Source organism: Coprinopsis cinerea, assembly GCF_000182895.1.
Source record: "Coprinopsis cinerea okayama7#130 chromosome 1 map unlocalized cont3.1, whole genome shotgun sequence".
Lineage (NCBI taxonomy): Eukaryota > Fungi > Basidiomycota > Agaricomycetes > Agaricales > Psathyrellaceae > Coprinopsis > Coprinopsis cinerea.
The window spans coordinates 243,317-258,324 of record NW_003307544.1 but is presented as its reverse complement, the minus strand read 5'-3'; the positions used below and the strand labels follow the sequence as shown (position 1 = coordinate 258,324).

The 15,008-nt window shown below is 51.4% G+C and overlaps 8 protein-coding genes across 8 annotated transcripts; 6 read left to right on the top strand and 2 right to left on the bottom strand.

Annotated features, from left to right (window-relative positions):
- Nucleotides 1–871: 871 nt before the first annotated feature.
- On the top strand, nt 872–3,241 carry CC1G_02801 (hemolysin; the record flags this gene model as incomplete). Its single annotated transcript, XM_001828168.2, has 16 exons — nt 872–1,101; nt 1,180–1,274; nt 1,328–1,368; nt 1,426–1,446; nt 1,497–1,535; nt 1,595–1,640; nt 1,700–1,709; nt 1,845–1,933; nt 1,998–2,203; nt 2,257–2,312; nt 2,368–2,449; nt 2,516–2,622; nt 2,671–2,753; nt 2,808–2,818; nt 2,873–2,973; nt 3,028–3,241. The coding sequence occupies 16 exons, from the start codon at nt 872–874 to the stop codon at nt 3,179–3,181; spliced, it is 1,371 nt and encodes a 456-aa protein (XP_001828220.2). The 3' UTR covers nt 3,182–3,241.
- Nucleotides 3,242–3,311: 70 nt separating this feature from the next.
- Nucleotides 3,312–4,445, bottom strand: CC1G_02800 (hypothetical protein; the record flags this gene model as incomplete). The annotated part of the gene is made up of 4 exons (XM_001828167.1): nt 3,312–3,402; nt 3,452–3,553; nt 3,607–4,040; nt 4,092–4,445. The coding sequence occupies 4 exons, from the start codon at nt 4,443–4,445 to the stop codon at nt 3,312–3,314; spliced, it is 981 nt and encodes a 326-aa protein (XP_001828219.1).
- A 216-nt stretch (nt 4,446–4,661) lies between these two features.
- Nucleotides 4,662–5,384, bottom strand: CC1G_02799 (hypothetical protein; the record flags this gene model as incomplete). The annotated part of the gene is made up of 2 exons (XM_001828166.1): nt 4,662–5,174; nt 5,229–5,384. 2 exons carry the CDS (start codon nt 5,382–5,384, stop codon nt 4,662–4,664), a joined length of 669 nt encoding a protein of 222 aa, XP_001828218.1.
- A 576-nt stretch (nt 5,385–5,960) lies between these two features.
- Nucleotides 5,961–6,424, top strand: CC1G_02798 (hypothetical protein; the record flags this gene model as incomplete). The annotated part of the gene is made up of 2 exons (XM_001828165.2): nt 5,961–6,090; nt 6,330–6,424. 2 exons carry the CDS (start codon nt 5,961–5,963, stop codon nt 6,422–6,424), a joined length of 225 nt encoding a protein of 74 aa, XP_001828217.2.
- Nucleotides 6,425–6,896: 472 nt separating this feature from the next.
- On the top strand, nt 6,897–9,002 carry CC1G_13565 (hypothetical protein; the record flags this gene model as incomplete). Its single annotated transcript, XM_002911991.1, has 13 exons — nt 6,897–7,102; nt 7,151–7,245; nt 7,305–7,345; nt 7,395–7,415; nt 7,467–7,551; nt 7,601–7,610; nt 7,699–7,808; nt 7,860–8,065; nt 8,118–8,173; nt 8,234–8,422; nt 8,472–8,565; nt 8,616–8,716; nt 8,774–9,002. 13 exons carry the CDS (start codon nt 6,897–6,899, stop codon nt 9,000–9,002), a joined length of 1,443 nt encoding a protein of 480 aa, XP_002912037.1.
- Nucleotides 9,003–9,822: 820 nt separating this feature from the next.
- CC1G_13564 (hypothetical protein) lies at nt 9,823–11,766 on the top strand (the record flags this gene model as incomplete). The annotated part of the gene is made up of 4 exons (XM_002911990.1): nt 9,823–10,917; nt 10,966–11,131; nt 11,183–11,612; nt 11,679–11,766. 4 exons carry the CDS (start codon nt 9,823–9,825, stop codon nt 11,764–11,766), a joined length of 1,779 nt encoding a protein of 592 aa, XP_002912036.1.
- A 956-nt stretch (nt 11,767–12,722) lies between these two features.
- Nucleotides 12,723–13,258, top strand: CC1G_13563 (hypothetical protein; the record flags this gene model as incomplete). The annotated part of the gene is made up of 2 exons (XM_002911989.1): nt 12,723–12,872; nt 12,932–13,258. The coding sequence occupies 2 exons, from the start codon at nt 12,723–12,725 to the stop codon at nt 13,256–13,258; spliced, it is 477 nt and encodes a 158-aa protein (XP_002912035.1).
- A 617-nt stretch (nt 13,259–13,875) lies between these two features.
- On the top strand, nt 13,876–14,881 carry CC1G_13562 (hypothetical protein; the record flags this gene model as incomplete). The annotated part of the gene is made up of 3 exons (XM_002911988.1): nt 13,876–14,229; nt 14,283–14,716; nt 14,776–14,881. 3 exons carry the CDS (start codon nt 13,876–13,878, stop codon nt 14,879–14,881), a joined length of 894 nt encoding a protein of 297 aa, XP_002912034.1.
- Between the last annotated feature and the right edge of the window lie 127 nt (nt 14,882–15,008).

The following is a 15,008-nucleotide window of genomic DNA, read 5'->3' as shown; positions in this document are numbered from 1 at the left end:
GAGATAACAGGGACCTGTCTGGACAGAGTTCAAAGTCAGTACGTACTTTCCATGTTATCCTTCTCGGAGAGTAAAAGAAGCTTTAAATAGCAGTCTCGCATGAGCTTAGTTCATTCTTCGTTTCTAACGACGTTGGGCGGTCCCCAACGTCATTGATAAGGACGGCTTGTACTTCGATTTCGACGACTAAAGTCAATGGTAGCCCCCCATTGCCGCAGCTTTCACCCTAGTCTGTGCTTCAGCGACGCCTGTTAGCCTTTCAGAAGTGATCTTCACTGCTCGGCGAGGCCTTGGCGAAACTGAATTTGGATCTTTCGGGGAAGATTTCTTGGCATCAATTCGACGCGCGCTTAATTTAGAACTTTGTGAGGGATTTTCCCTATTTTTACCGCCCGGTATGTCAGTTTGCGTCTCCTTCTCCACCTGCGGTGCATTCTGTAAGCGTTAAGGGGCAGGTATCTAAGTGTCTTGCGACGTTGGGAGACAGCGCAGACGGCGCCAGGCTGCTTGCAGAGTGCAGGACGCAGGAAGTTCTAAAAGTTCCCTAATTGCCGTAAAGGATTGAAAGAACCTGGCAGTCGGCGTTTGAAATGGGATAGAGGGTACCGAGGAGATGGTTCCATCCCTGGATGAGCCGTGCGGACCCGCTCGAAACCTATATAAACCACCCGATTTGCGGCTGACCCCCAATAGTTCTTGATTGCCCCTGTCATTCATTTCTCACCGCGCCGTTCTTCTGACCCCTCTTCTCTCTCAATCATCGTTTTGCATTTGCTGTCCTTTAGCTTTCTAGTTCGAAGCTTTCCATTCGACCACAATCTTGCTTTCGCCCTTTTTCGTTCTCAGTGATACTTTGCTATATCGACGCTCTATGCCTACTCGGATATCTGGAAATGCAGCTACTTTTCGACTGTCTCTCCTCACGCTTATCGCGCACAACTGTGTTCGTGCGGTGTTAGGTTCACCGTTCGCTGTTTCGAACACCCATGTTCATACTTCTGGACACCATAAGAACGAAGGGTCGCCCCCCAGCTCGGTGGAATTTTGGTACCATTTGGCGATCAGTGCTGTATTGGTTCTCGTCGGTGGAGTGTGCGCTGGGTTCGTTGTTTCCCTTTCTTGATTTTGTTCTTCTTATCGTTTGGGCGTCGACTAACCTCGGACTATGATCCGGTATAGGTTGACACTGGGTTTGATGGGGCTGGATGAACTTCATCTTCGAGTGTTGGCTGCGTCGTCGGAGGACGTGAATGAGAAACAAAATGCGCAGAAAGGTACGTTCTTCTGATTCACGTCCTTGGATTTTTGCATTGAACCGTCCCAACAGTTCTTAATCTAATGCAAGGGAGGCGACACTGGGTACTCGTGGTAGGTAGACCGCTTCCCGAATTTAATTGAGCTCACCGAAGCTCTGCTCCGCACCAGGTCCTGTTACTCAGCAATGTGGTAAGGTTGCAGTCAGTTTCCTGTGTCATCGGTCGCCAACGTTCTGTCAGGTCGTCAACGAGAGTTTACCCATTTTTTTGGACAACGCAGTGGGTATCACATACTTCATATCACAACTTTCAGGGCTTATTTACGCGATTTCCGATAGCTAGGTGGAGGCGTATCGGCTATCATTCTCTCAACAGCAGCCATCGGTGAGCCTCCAAACTTGCTAGGCATTCTTCCTCAAACTAACCAACGGAAAATGGGACAGTGATTTTCGGGTGAGTGGGGCTGGCGATCTGTCAGTCGACCTGAGCTTACGGGATTTAACAAATTACCTCGTGTGCGGGAACGTATCAGAGAGTGAGTTCGCAATCCTGGGTCTCGTACAGTCATCTGATCGGCGGGTTTTCTAGAATCATCCCTCAGGCCGTCAGTGTCCGCTACGGACTGGCCATTGGGGCGACATGTGCGCCTCTAGTCTCGGCCATGATGCTGGTCATGGGTTCGTACGCACCTGTAATCCCAAATCCCCACCGAAAGTGTGACTGACATCTTCCATGCCCTAGCTCCGATCACATACCCAGTTGCGAGGCTATTGGATTGGGCGCTTGGAGCTGGAGAGCGGCATACGTATCGCAAGGCCGAGCTGAAGTCATTGCTGCAGTTCCACAAGACGGGAGAGGAACCTTTGCGGGATGACGAGATTAACATCCTCAGCGGAGTGCTTGAGCTTGGATCCAAGAATATCGAGACGTTGATGACGCCGTTACAGGTGGGTAATTTGGGGATGAAAAGAGATAGTCTATTCGCTGACACTTATGGCAGGACACCTTCGTCCTTAGCTCGGATGATATTCTCGACCAGAAGGCTGTCAATGCGATGTATGTGCTACACATGCTGACATCGAGAGTGCAGTCGTGCTAACGTCTACCTTAGCATGAATAGTGGATACTCGAGATTTCCTGTCCACCTCCCTGGTCGTCCCAAAGCGTTTATCGGCTTATTGCTAGTAAAAAAGGTACTTCATATCGCAGTGAATGATAACCGAGTCCCACTGTAGGTACTGATGCTGAGCTTGATCTAGCTTCTCACATATGATCCTAAGCAGGCGTTGCCCGTCTGCGCTTTCCCCTTATCCATCCTTCCGGAAGCGCATCCTTCAATAAACTGCTTTCAAGCCCTCGACTACTTGTGAGCCCCAGTCGTCTCTCGCCACGCAGTTACTAAACGGGGTCTTAGTCAAACTGGTCGGGCCCATCTTCTCCTGGTCAGTCTTACGCCTGGACATGAAGGAGGTGCTCTGGGAGTCGTCACGCTGGAAGGTAAGTAATCAACCGGGCACTCTCGAGTTCGTGATTCTGATTTGCTCCGTTCAGATATCATTGAGGTAAGTTCCCCGCCGAAAGGGTTGCTGTAACCATACTGGAACTCCGTTTCGCAGGAAATGATAACAGAAGAGATCGTCGACGAAACCGACAGATATTCCGACAACCAGAGCAAAGTCATCGCACCACGAGCAGCGACGGAGCTGATCATGAACAAGTACGAGGATTTATATTTTGACCCCCGCACCCACCCAAATGACGCTTGCCCCAGCATTGTCGAAAGAGAAGTATACGCGCCATCAAGCTACTGCGACGAGACCTCGTCGCTGATAAGTTCTGGAACGGGTTCATCACTTTCACGGACGTGTTCCAATCTGAATTATCAAAGTATCAACCCGGTCAATGTGGGCGCAAGCACGATGTAGAGATATAGTTGTATACCTTTGTTAGGATTTCTTGGGTTTATCAATAGACGGATATGGTGACCAGATTCCGGAATAAAATGACAAAGAGCCCTAACGTTAAGAGGTAAGCGCATTTGGCGCAGGGGTAGCATCATCGGAGGAGGCGATGGGCGATGGAAGCATATCTCGCCAGCGGTCGCCAGTCGATGCCTGGTTTACCATTCCTCCCTGTGGTGAGATATCTGTTGCGCAATCATGAGACGGTGCTTCAACAAGCCGAAGGTGACTCACGGAGTAAGGCGTGGCTCATGAGAGGGTTCAGGAATGCCTCGCTGCCGGCTAAGTGGGTTGTAAGGCATCGGTGGTGGGACGTGCTTGAGTCCCAATTTTGCGCTGGTACGCGTCGTTTCAGCTATCAGATTGATCCAGACGAATCTTATACTCACAATCGCTCAGCTTTGAGCTCCTGACGTTCTATGAAGCCGTCTTGGAAAGACAGAGAACCGGTTTGAAGAATACTCCGAATCAGGAATGGCCGATTCTCATACTTGAGCTCTTCCAGCAAACGCCAGCACTCCGGCACAGGAGTCGGTTCTTTTGTGACCGGATCTTCCTGAACCAAAATTCCCTCCTTCCCTAAGCTATAAGTGAGCAAATAACTATGGAAAACATTCAGTTGCGAGCGAAAGACTCGATGAATGTAAGGCAGGGGTGGTTCGTAAAACGTGTCGATGATGGCATCGAAGAATGCGGCGAGGGTAGGATAACGAATGGAAGATGACTCCGCGTCTGGTGGGTCTGGGTTCAGACAGGTGCGAGACGGGTCTACAAGGTCAAAGTGGAAGGTCGATGCGGCGTGTACCAAGACTCGGTCAGGTTCCTGTCCCCATGCATCAGTCGTTAGGTCCTACAACTGACGAGATGATCTTACATGGCCTTTTGCCTCTGCATGACATAGCAGTAGAGACGTTTCTCCGAACTTGAACGCTGGCGGACGCTCCTGATTGTAGAGCTTGTAGTCTAGCCACCTATCATCTTGGGAGCCGTCAATGATCGAATAAGGGCGTCGCCGACAGATTTCATGTGCAGCGAGGTGCACTTTGTCGTCCGGAACGAGTATTTGGAAATCAAATAGCCCAGTGGGAACCCGGTGGACGATCGAAAGGGCATCTTCGGCCCAAACAACGCTGGGAATTTGGGCAGAAACCAGTGCCCTTGCTGGCCCCAGTCTTCCGCGTTGTTCTGATGGTCCACTGGGACTTGCCTCGTGGAAATGGATACCCATCAAGGCGGATTTGAACTTGCAAGTCGGAGGCAGTTACAATTCCCTCGAGCAAACGCGATTGTGTGTGCATATTTGTCGCCAGTTTCTGATGGCCCGGGTTGGACGGTTCTGACTCGAAGTACCTGAGGCCTGAGGTTCATAAAAGCAAGCATTTGGTACAGAGATCACGCGCATAATGTTGAGCACAATCCACACATATTAGTACTACATAGTCCACTAATCCTCGAAGCTCTCTGGGATGATTTTTGCCATCTTGAGAAAGAATTTCGCCATGCTAACATCCTCGCGGTCACCTCCGGAGTGACGGGCAACAGCCTCGAAGAAATTCCGAATAACGTCCTCACTGAGTTGTTTACTCAGTGACTCGGGGAGCTGAATGTTCTCTTCGTGAAGACGACTGGCGCACCACATGACATCCTCGAAGTCGCTCCCCACCTTCTTGGACGAAGCTACGCTGCGTTCTGGCAGACATTGTATTTTCAGAACAATGAGAAGACGCTCGTCGGCGACAGTGACGCCCTCGATCTCTCGGGTGAACGGTATGAGGGCATTGATGTCCCGTTGGACTGCAAGGTCAATGCTAATCGCGTCTTTGGCATCCTCCTCGCTTTCAGGGACCGTGGCCGCGAATCGATCTAAGGTGTGGCCTATCCTGCGTACATAGATTCCAGCAGCATTAAGGGCCTTCACGTCGCGTGGAGCCATTTTGGACACGTTGAAATCGAGGTCCTGAGTTCACCAAGTTAATGCCTGTCACTGGCAATATCACCGAGATGAGCTCACCTTTGTGTGGCGAGCCATTTGTCCAAGCAGGATGGTCGCACCTCCACCAATAAGGATAGCCCTGCCGCCGGTGACTTTCTTGTAAGCGGTGCTGAAACGGAGTGCTGCGTCGCGTAGTTGAGTATGCCTGGTCGCTAGGGTCAATATAGACGCCATTGACTCCTGGTGGACGGGAAGCCATGCACTATCAAAGGAACAGATAGTACAATGCGAGGGACGCACACTGACCAAAACAACGGTATACAATGCGAATCAGGACTGGCATTTAGCATCGATTAGTCAGTGTAAAAGCGCTCCCAAATCTCAGGAATATAAACGGTTTCGTCGCAAAGTAAGGCAAAACTTGGGGATCGGTGCGGGAAACCCTCGCTGCTGGGTGAAGGAGCTTGTTTCAGCCCTAACTACGCACTATCAGCTACAACCATGTCCGGCACGAGTATCTGAAAAGCGAACAACGCGGTGGGAACTCGGTGGACGATCGAAAGGGCTTCTTCCGCCCAAACGACACTTGGTTTTGGGAAGAAATCAATGCCCTTGCAGGGCATAACCTGCCCTGTTTACCCATGTTCGGGTTGCGTGAACTGGGCGGCAGCTGGGAGGTTGATAAAGTCTGCACGAGACTCGAGCCCCGGGCCGGACTCGGATTGGCCTTGTATGTCAAGGGCCTCCGAACGATCGGCTTGGGTCGATCTCGGGCGACCTCAAACCAGGCGACGATAAGTATTAACCACCATGTCGACCTCACGACCTTTTCCTCCAGAGCTAGTCTCTGAAACGAATGCGATCGTCGCTATATCCAGGCGTTTTGGAACAAGACTCGATCTGACCATTCGCATGCAGCGATACTACGAGCCCAACAGTGGTAAGCCCAATCTGATTGATCGTGTCACGGCTTTATAAAACCAATCCAACCACAGGTCTGGCCTTAGACTTCAGCGGAAACCACTCCCTCCGCGAGCTATCCCTCTGCTTTGACCTTATAGGGGCGCGAAACGGGCCACCCGCCTATTACCCTTCCATGTTTGAAACACTTTCCAGCCTTTTGCTGGACGTCCTCGAGGACATGGCGCTCCGCGCTGATATCATATGCGACGTTTTCAGGGAGGCCAATGTCGACCTCCCGCGGTTCCTCGAGATGTTCGACCAAGTGTTCTCGAAAGTCACGGAGGGCGATGGTCAACGGCAGTTTCCTCTGAGGCGTCTATCCATAGACGTCTGGTATGGATGCCGTAGGAAATTGTGTCCATTTTACCCGTCAAATGACTTGATACCCCCTGGAGGCGTTGTTACCTCGAGTTTGCTCTCTTAGAGAGAAGGGGATAGACGTTTCTATTAATATCTCTCAGTCCTCACGAGATCGTCGCAGCGTTTTCTGAACATGCTATCAGTAGAACCTAGGTAGATGAGGAATGCAAATTGATGCCCCGCCTACCATAGTGCTTTCTGGGACGATGGACTAAAATGAGCTGGTCGTTAGAATCGCAAAACAGACGCTTCGGGCGCTTGAATGGCAAACGTGGGCGCCAAGCGAAGGTTCTGGTCTTGGCGTAAGCAAGTACAAATAAAGCGGGTTCGTTTCAGTGACGCCGGGTGACGCCTTCATCGCCACCGACGACGACGACCAAGCGCTCCACAACGCGGTGCACAGCGAGCAGCCCCAAATACGCGATGAAGTCGATACTAATAGCGCTCGCCGCGCTGATACAACTGGCAACCGCAACACCGTATTCCCGACAACCGTCTGCACACCCGTTCACGTTCATTCCCCATGGCGGCGGCGGCGGCGACCACCCAGCTGAACCGGGCTCGTCGACGTTCTGGGAGAAGGTTTTTGTCAGCGTCGCGTTGGTGCTCATTGGCGGTGTATTTGCTGGGTGCGTGTGTATTTGCTGGCAGCGTTGGGTGACGCTAATACGCGGTAGTTTGACGCTAGGTCTTATGGGTCTCGACGAGCTCCACCTGAGGGTGTTGTCGGCGTCGTCCGACGACCCCAAGGAGAAGAAGAATGCTCAGAAAGGTTAGATTGACAGTGACCTAAATGGCCCGTCAACTGACCGCTGTGCGTTTAACACTTAGTTCTTAAACTGTTGGAGAAAGGACGGCATTGGGTTCTCATTGTATGTTTACGGCCTCAGTTTGGGTAACTAGATAATGACTTTTGGACAGGTTCTTCTACTAGGCAACGTCGTACGTACGCCTGAAGTCAGATATTGGCCCAGTCGTTCACCTTGGTTGTAGATTGTCAACTCAACTCTACCCCTCTTCTTGGACAGCGCCTTGGGAGGTGGTCTCGCTGCTGTCGTGGTTTCCACCTTTGCTATTGGTAAGTCTCTTCTCTACTATACGATGGGCTAGAACTAATAGATACCTAGTCATCTTTGGGTTCGTCGATTAGCTTCTCGGATTTCCATACTAACACTGACGGGATATGGGTCTATAGAGAGTGAGTTTCCACATCAACATTCTCCAGACAGAAGCTTACATTCAACAGAGTCATTCCTCAAGCCATTTGCGTGCGCTATGGTCTCTCCATTGGTGCGGCATGCGCCCCCCTTGTCCTTGCAATGATGTACATCTTTGGTAAGTACTTCATGAGGTTCCGCCTCTGTCGAGCTCATGAATTACTTGCAGCGCCCATCGCATGGCCGCTCGCCAAGCTACTTGACTGGGCTCTCGGAAAGCACGATCATCACACCTACAAGAAGGCAGAGCTCAAGTCGTTCCTTCAATTCCATCGTACGGGCGAAGAGCCATTGAGAGACGACGAAATCGCCATTTTGAATGGTGTTCTCGAGCTGAACACGAAGAAGGTCGAGCAGATTATGACACCTATGAAGGTATGTCACTTGCTCGTTCTCAGTAACCGGGACTTACTGACCAATTCTATAGGACACTGTCATCCTTAGCGCCGACACCGTCCTCGACCATAGTGCCGTAGACGCCATGTGAGCAGCTCGCTCCCCGGATTTACCGCGATCTAACTCCGTACTCACTTTTTCCCCTAGTCTGACAAGCGGTTACTCGCGTTTCCCAGTTCACGAGCCAGGCAACCCACTTGCCTTCATGGGAACCCTTTTGATCAAGAAGCTTTTGACCTACGATCCTGCCAAGGCCCTACCGGTCTCATCGTTCCCTTTAACGATCCTTCCTGAAGCACATCCCACTATTAATTGCTTCCAGGCTCTCGATTACTTGTACGTTCTTGTCCGACTATCGTATTCCCAATCTAACTGTTCTTCGCAGCCAAACAGGTCGAGCGCATTTGCTCCTTATCAGTCGGACGCCTGGTCAAGCTGGTGGTGCCATTGGTGTGATCACGCTCGAGGATATCATCGAGGTAAGTTTTCAATTAAGGGCCTAAGAGCTTGTCCTGAGGACGCGATATAGGAAATCATTTCCGAGGAGATTGTCGATGAGACGGATCGGTATGAGGATAATAGGAGTAAGCGGCAAGCGCGACGAGTGACGACTGCTAGTATTATGCGAGGGTACGTGCATATCTGTCGTCTTTCAATCTTCCCTTCCGAGCTCATAACGGCGTGCAGGATTGTTGAGCGGGAACGAAGGCGCGGAGAGTCGAGTGAACGATCTGCTTTGCTTGGGGGAGGTATCAATATTGGAAGTCAGACCAACTCTCTCGAAGTGCGTGGGTATGGGTCAATACCGGAGGGGATCTCGCAGTCGCCGACTGCGCATGAGGACGAGGACCTGCAGCGGACGCCGAAGAACTCGCATATCAAGTTCACGTATAGTGAGAGTCCGAAGGGGTTGTAAATGGGGCTTTTGGGACGGTTTTGGGATAATACTTGTGGTTGGATGTATATATTGAAGTACTCTATGTTCATTGAGGCGCTGTTGGGCCTTGTTATACAATCTATAGACTTTGCTATTCGTACTTTGGTTTTAGAATTGGCCATTTGGCTTTTAATACTAATACCGCGCCCCTGACCCTGCAAGCAGCGAGCACTCAAGGCAAAAAAACCTCATCCGCGACGACAACGAGCCGGCTGGTTTGTTACCTGAGGCTTCCGGTCCCATGATTCAGCGGTGGTATGTAGCCCAATCAATCCACTGATAGCGGCTACTTGGCTGCGCCTTTTGACGCTCTGCCAATTGTTTACGAAAAACAACGGGTAATTTTGTGCAGCACCAGGGGTCGAACCTGTGACTTCCGGACTTCCGGATCTATTGGGTTGATTATCTTATCTCGGCGCCTATCGCAAGGCTATTGTTCCCATTTGTCTGGCTGTTTGAATGATCACACGCTCCTTTCTTCCCGACCACTCACCTGGCGATTCATTGGCGCCCGCTTCGATAACTGGAAACCTGAAATCCATAATCTCCTCCGATTTAGCTTCAAGGGAGTTCAACAGAATGAATCGCATACCACCTGGGGTCAGTACACAGCAACCGGCGACGAGCGCTCCAGTCGTCTCAACGTAGTCCCATTTTTCAGCTTATTCAAAGTGCAAGAAGCGGAGATCGCGCCCGTCTTCGGGAGCTTACACAAGCTACAACCCTAGAAAATTACACCGTTGCCGCCCTCGATGCTGGACTTGTCAACTTTGCAAAGGAGCGCTCGTGGACGTCCCCGATGACTCTTGAGGACTGGTCACTGTCCGTGGCTGGTCTGGCCTGTGCCACATCCTGTATCGGAAAGTCGAACAAGAACAAGAGGAACAGAGAAGCTACCGTGGGACGGTTGATCGAAGTGTTCGATTACATCGAGGATTCGTTGGAGGCGCTCGTCCGCTCGGCTGTGGACCCTGTCATTTTCGCTGCTGCCCTAGACATGGAAGCAATCCTGACCCTCGTAGCGACCAACATCTCCAACATGATCAACCTCGACCCTCGCCTGGAAGCGCATGTCTTCTCATCCCCGATCCTTACCAACATCGTGCTCCGGATGTGGACGATGCGGAAACCGGACAACGAGGGAGAGGTGTATCTCAACTACAGCCCCGATCCCGACGGCGTCGACATCCTCGACCTCGTCGCGAACTACCTTTCGAGACAGGATGGCGTCAATACCATCACTTTGGCGCTCCTTTCTTCGAGAGTGAAGTTACGGGAGTTTGCGAATGCTTTTGTTGCGAGGCTCGTCCAGCTCGCGCAGAACCCGCCACCGAGCACCGCGGATGCCATCTCCGGAAGATCGAGGCACTTTTCACGGTTGTATACCATCGCTTCTGCTCTTGCGAAGGACCTCACGATCTATGGAGCGTTGAGGAGGGCTGGATTCCTCCAGTGCTGGGCTCAGTCGCTGAGTATTCTCCTCGCCAATCCCCGACCGCGGGACTTCAATGCGTTGGTGCTGATATCGCATGCTTTCCTCCTCGCCTGGGACTCCAAGGGTGACGCGGTTTCTGCGGTCAGGGACGTCCTGGAGGGTGGAATCATCGACCCACTCGCCAAAGCCCTCTCGGTAGTCCGTCTAGGCGGTGACCTCGAAAAGATCAACACTGCGAAACTCCTTATCGTCAAGCTGGCGGAATATTCGTTCTGCCCGCGGACGCTGAGTGTGATGGATATGCAAATGCTCAAGGTTGGGAAAACTGTGCATCAGCAGATTGAGGAGAAGAAGGAGGTGGGGGAGCGGTGGGAGGCTTTGGTCAGTACGCTGGAGTGGAGGAATATGATACGGAGGTTGACGTCGAAGATGAAATTGAATATCTGCGATAATGCGATGGTGAGTCCATGACGTGCGCTTTATCCTTCTTTTGTTAATGTTTTATAGCATCCTCATGACTTTGAGGATCGTGCATATCTGAAGGACGGTCACGTACCGTTCAAAGGATGCAGTGACTGCCACATGGTAATCTACTGCAGCAAGAAATGCCAGCTAGAAGACTGGCGAAACAGACATCGAGACGAATGTAGCGATATGAGGAGAGCGTACATCGGTGAGTATATGTCGATCCCTTCTCAACTTTCTTCACTCATGGGTTTAACAGACAGCAAGAACTCGAAGCGACGGTACCATCAGTCGACGCGAGACTACCACGTCAAATTCACAGAGTGGATGTTCAACAAGTCCCAGATGTCCATCGACATAAGTCTGATGGAGAAAGGACTGCAGAACACCCAGGTCGTTACTATCTCAGACTCCAGCAGAGGCCTGAACATACGCTCTCTGGATCACCGGACGTGGCACGAGTACTACAGCTACAGGCTGCCGTCCCTGTGTCCGGCGATCGATAAACGGGCGGACGACATGATCGAGGAATTCAAGCGCAATGGGACGGAGACGAGCTACCTCATGGACACTGCCTTCACGAATGGGCCAGAAGAGGCGGTTTCGGTCTTGGTGAGGTTGGAGAGGTATTATGATAAGTTGACGAAGGGACCGCGATGGACGGCTATTCAGAGTGTTGCAAGAGTAGTGTAAGTTTAACCTGCCACTGGCTGATTCCTCGGTGCTGACTTCACGGCCGCCCTCTCTCTCTACAGGAAAACTCAAACGGGAGTGTTCCCCGGACGCTCAGAACTGTTCACAGAGAGGCCTGGGGTCCCAAGTCGATTCACTCGCCGGCGATAATAGAAGGGTTCTCCCGTAGATTTCATTTCGATTTACCTGGACTTCTTCGACGCAATGTCTCAAGGCCGTCTTTATCTTCAGAAGCTGTCCAATGCGACCCTTTACTGGTACACTGAAGAAGCCCTTGTGGCATGCACACACTAGGACACTGCTTTTGACGCTTTAAGCCTTTACTGGTTCAAATTCGAACTCAGAATCAAAGTGATCGACACGGGTGCCAGAGCTTAGGACCCCGCACAAGTACAAAGGACACCATGAGTATGTATCTTTCGTTCTAACTACGCGAAACTAGGAGAGACGAATTTCATAGCGGAAGAATGCTTCCCCCTCAGGCTTCAACGATGCTGGGTGCCCATAGATTCACGCTAGTCATTTAGAAGCGTGCCTCGCGATTCACTGTGGAGGCGATAAGAGCAACGTTTTGCAATGGAAGCTTGAAAGTATGTTTGTACATTCATTCATATATGAAATGTACCCGGTAATTCATAGTCCTGCTTGGTGCTATCGTGGAGGTTGGTAAGGGGTACTCGTTGGGTACTCGCGCCAAGCTGCCGGGGATAAGAACGGTGCTCCGCGTCGGAGACTGCTGCAAGGGTCGCTTGTCCGAGTCTATCAGTGGAAGGGTATCTAGAAAGGCACCCTATTACCCAGCCACCGGCGTAATGACAGCCCCCAACTACAGGCGTTTGATGTGTGTATACGCATGCTAGTCATTTCGAGGGCCACTTCACAGCTCGTCGTGGCTTTTGGCGATCTGTATTGGGGTTTGACTGTGGGCGCTTCTCCAACCACAACAGCGCTTCTCTCTGACTTTCTCGGTGCTGTGCACCAAGGTTTGTTTTTTCTTTGTCCATCCGACGACTCGAAGTAGTATATAAGCTGGACGTCCTTTACCGTAGTGTTAAATTATTACTCGCCATCGCTTCAGTCTACCACCTGTATCTAATCTCTTGACCATGTCTTCATCTCTGACCGGCAAATCCGCCCAGCTGCTCAACGCAGCAGTCCGCTTCTACACTGCCTACAAGGACACTACGGGTGGCAAGGCCATCCTTATGGGAGGCGCCGCAACCATCCTTCTTGGAAACACTGAACGTCACACAAAGGTAAAGCTATCGTGTTTGGATGCTCTCAGTGGTAGCGTGAATTAACTCCGTACTTTCAGGACCTCGACTTCAATGTGTCGAGAATGACTCACAAGGACGTAGCCTCCCTTAATAATAGGGGTATATACGTGCGCCCCACACGTGACAATCGCTTCGCAGCCACCATCCCAGAAAGCACGGCGGGTGCCAAGGACGCCATTAGCATTGACCTTGCCGTCAAATCGAACATAGACGACCTCCTGCAGTTCACTGAAGACATCCACGGCGTCCGTGTCGCCGACGAGCGTCTTCTTATCGTAGACAAGATCATTTGCCTCCCGCAACGCCATATATCCGCGACTCAAAAAATTGGAAAACGACTATGCGGACGTCATTTGGTGTGCTAGTCGCTTTGACGAGACTAAGACTCAGCTTCCCGAATCGCTGAGGGCATCCCTCAGCGAGGGCGTGATCGACGACTTTTTCAAGGTTGTCAGTGAACACCACCAAGCGGAAGCAAAGGTCTGCGAAATGTTTCTCAAAAGTGCGGGAATAATTTCGAAGAATTATGAGGTTAACGAGGCTTGAACAAGTGCCCAACACCTGTTGGTTTGAAGCCAGGCTCAATCCTATTACGCAGACCCTTAGTCATTCAATCTTCCGAGTAACGTACTTCTATCCCTGCAATACGAGTCCTTGTTCCTTGTCCAATACTGGAACGTCTCTTAGTAACCCTCTTCGAGGATTACTCCCCCGTCGGTAAATACAAGTCCCTCGACCGAAACAAAAGCAAGGACCTTGCAGTAGCCAGGTGCTAGGTTCGGAGCAAGCCCCTTGCTTCGGTCCGGACGCGGCCGGTTCGAAGGTCGAGCGGAGCTCGAAAAAGAGGCAGCTGTTTGTAGAACAAACAATCGAAGAGGGGGCTTCCTAGCCAGGTGCATCGACACACAGAGCCAAGTATGTACAAATACAGAGCCTGAGAGTACATTAGGGCACCATAGCGCTCAGTTCACGCAATCCCAAGATGGGTATCCATTTCTACGACACAAGCCCCAGTGGCCCAGCCGAGCAACAGGGGAGACTAGGACCCGCAAGGGCGCTGATTTCTGCCCAAATTCCCAATGTTGTTTGGGCAGAAGATGCGCTTTCCATTGTCCACCGGGTCCCCACCGGGCTGTTCGATCTCCAGATCATTGTGCCGGACGACAAAGTTCACGTCGCCGCACAAAAAATCTGCCGGCGACTCCCCTATTCAATCATTGATTGTCCTCAAGACGATAGGTGGCGCGACTATAAGCTTTTTAACCAGGAGCGTCCTCCAGCATTCAAATTCGGGGACACGTCTCTACTGCTAAATAACAGCGAGGCGAAGGGCCATGTAAGAGTATTTTGTCCGCTTCAGGACTCGCCGACTAATATGCGTACATTCAGGAACCTGACCGAGTCTTGGTGCACGCCGCATCGACCTTCCACTTTGATCTTACAGACCCATCGCGCACCTGTCTGAACCTAGAACCCCCAGACGTGGAGTCCTCCCCCATTCGCTATCCTACGCTCGCCGCGTTCTTCGACGCCATCATTGACACGCTTTTCGAACCACCCCTCGGTCACATCCACCAAAAATTTCGCTCTCACCTGATGAACTTCCACAGCTATTTGCTCCTCTACAGCGTCGGCAAGGAAGGCGTTTTGACCCATGACGATCCGATAACTGAGGAAAGATTCCCCGTTCCCGACTGCATGCGCCTTCTGCAAGAGGTCAAGTATGAGAACCGTCCATTCATGATTCGCCGCATCCTTCGATCTCAAGTTCTGAATTTCCATGATGGCTTCGTTGAGCGTCAGGACCTAAAAGCTGAGAGACTGTGAGTAAAGATGTCGATCGTATGAGGCTGTTGGCTGATGTGCCTTCTACCACTGGCAGTGCAAAATTGGGACGGAAATACGTCCCTCCGCCGATGCCTTACTGCCCGCTATACCGGCAGAAGGGCATCTCTGAGCCATCGAACGAGCCTCGCCTTACTCCGTGAGTGGCCAAGGTTCGTTGAGCTTTCGCGCGTTATCGCTAATAACTTGCTCTCGGCCAACAGATACCTTGTCAAAGGCAGTAATGGTAAGCCAAGAATCGACTGGCGTCCGCTGGCGAGGTACGCATCC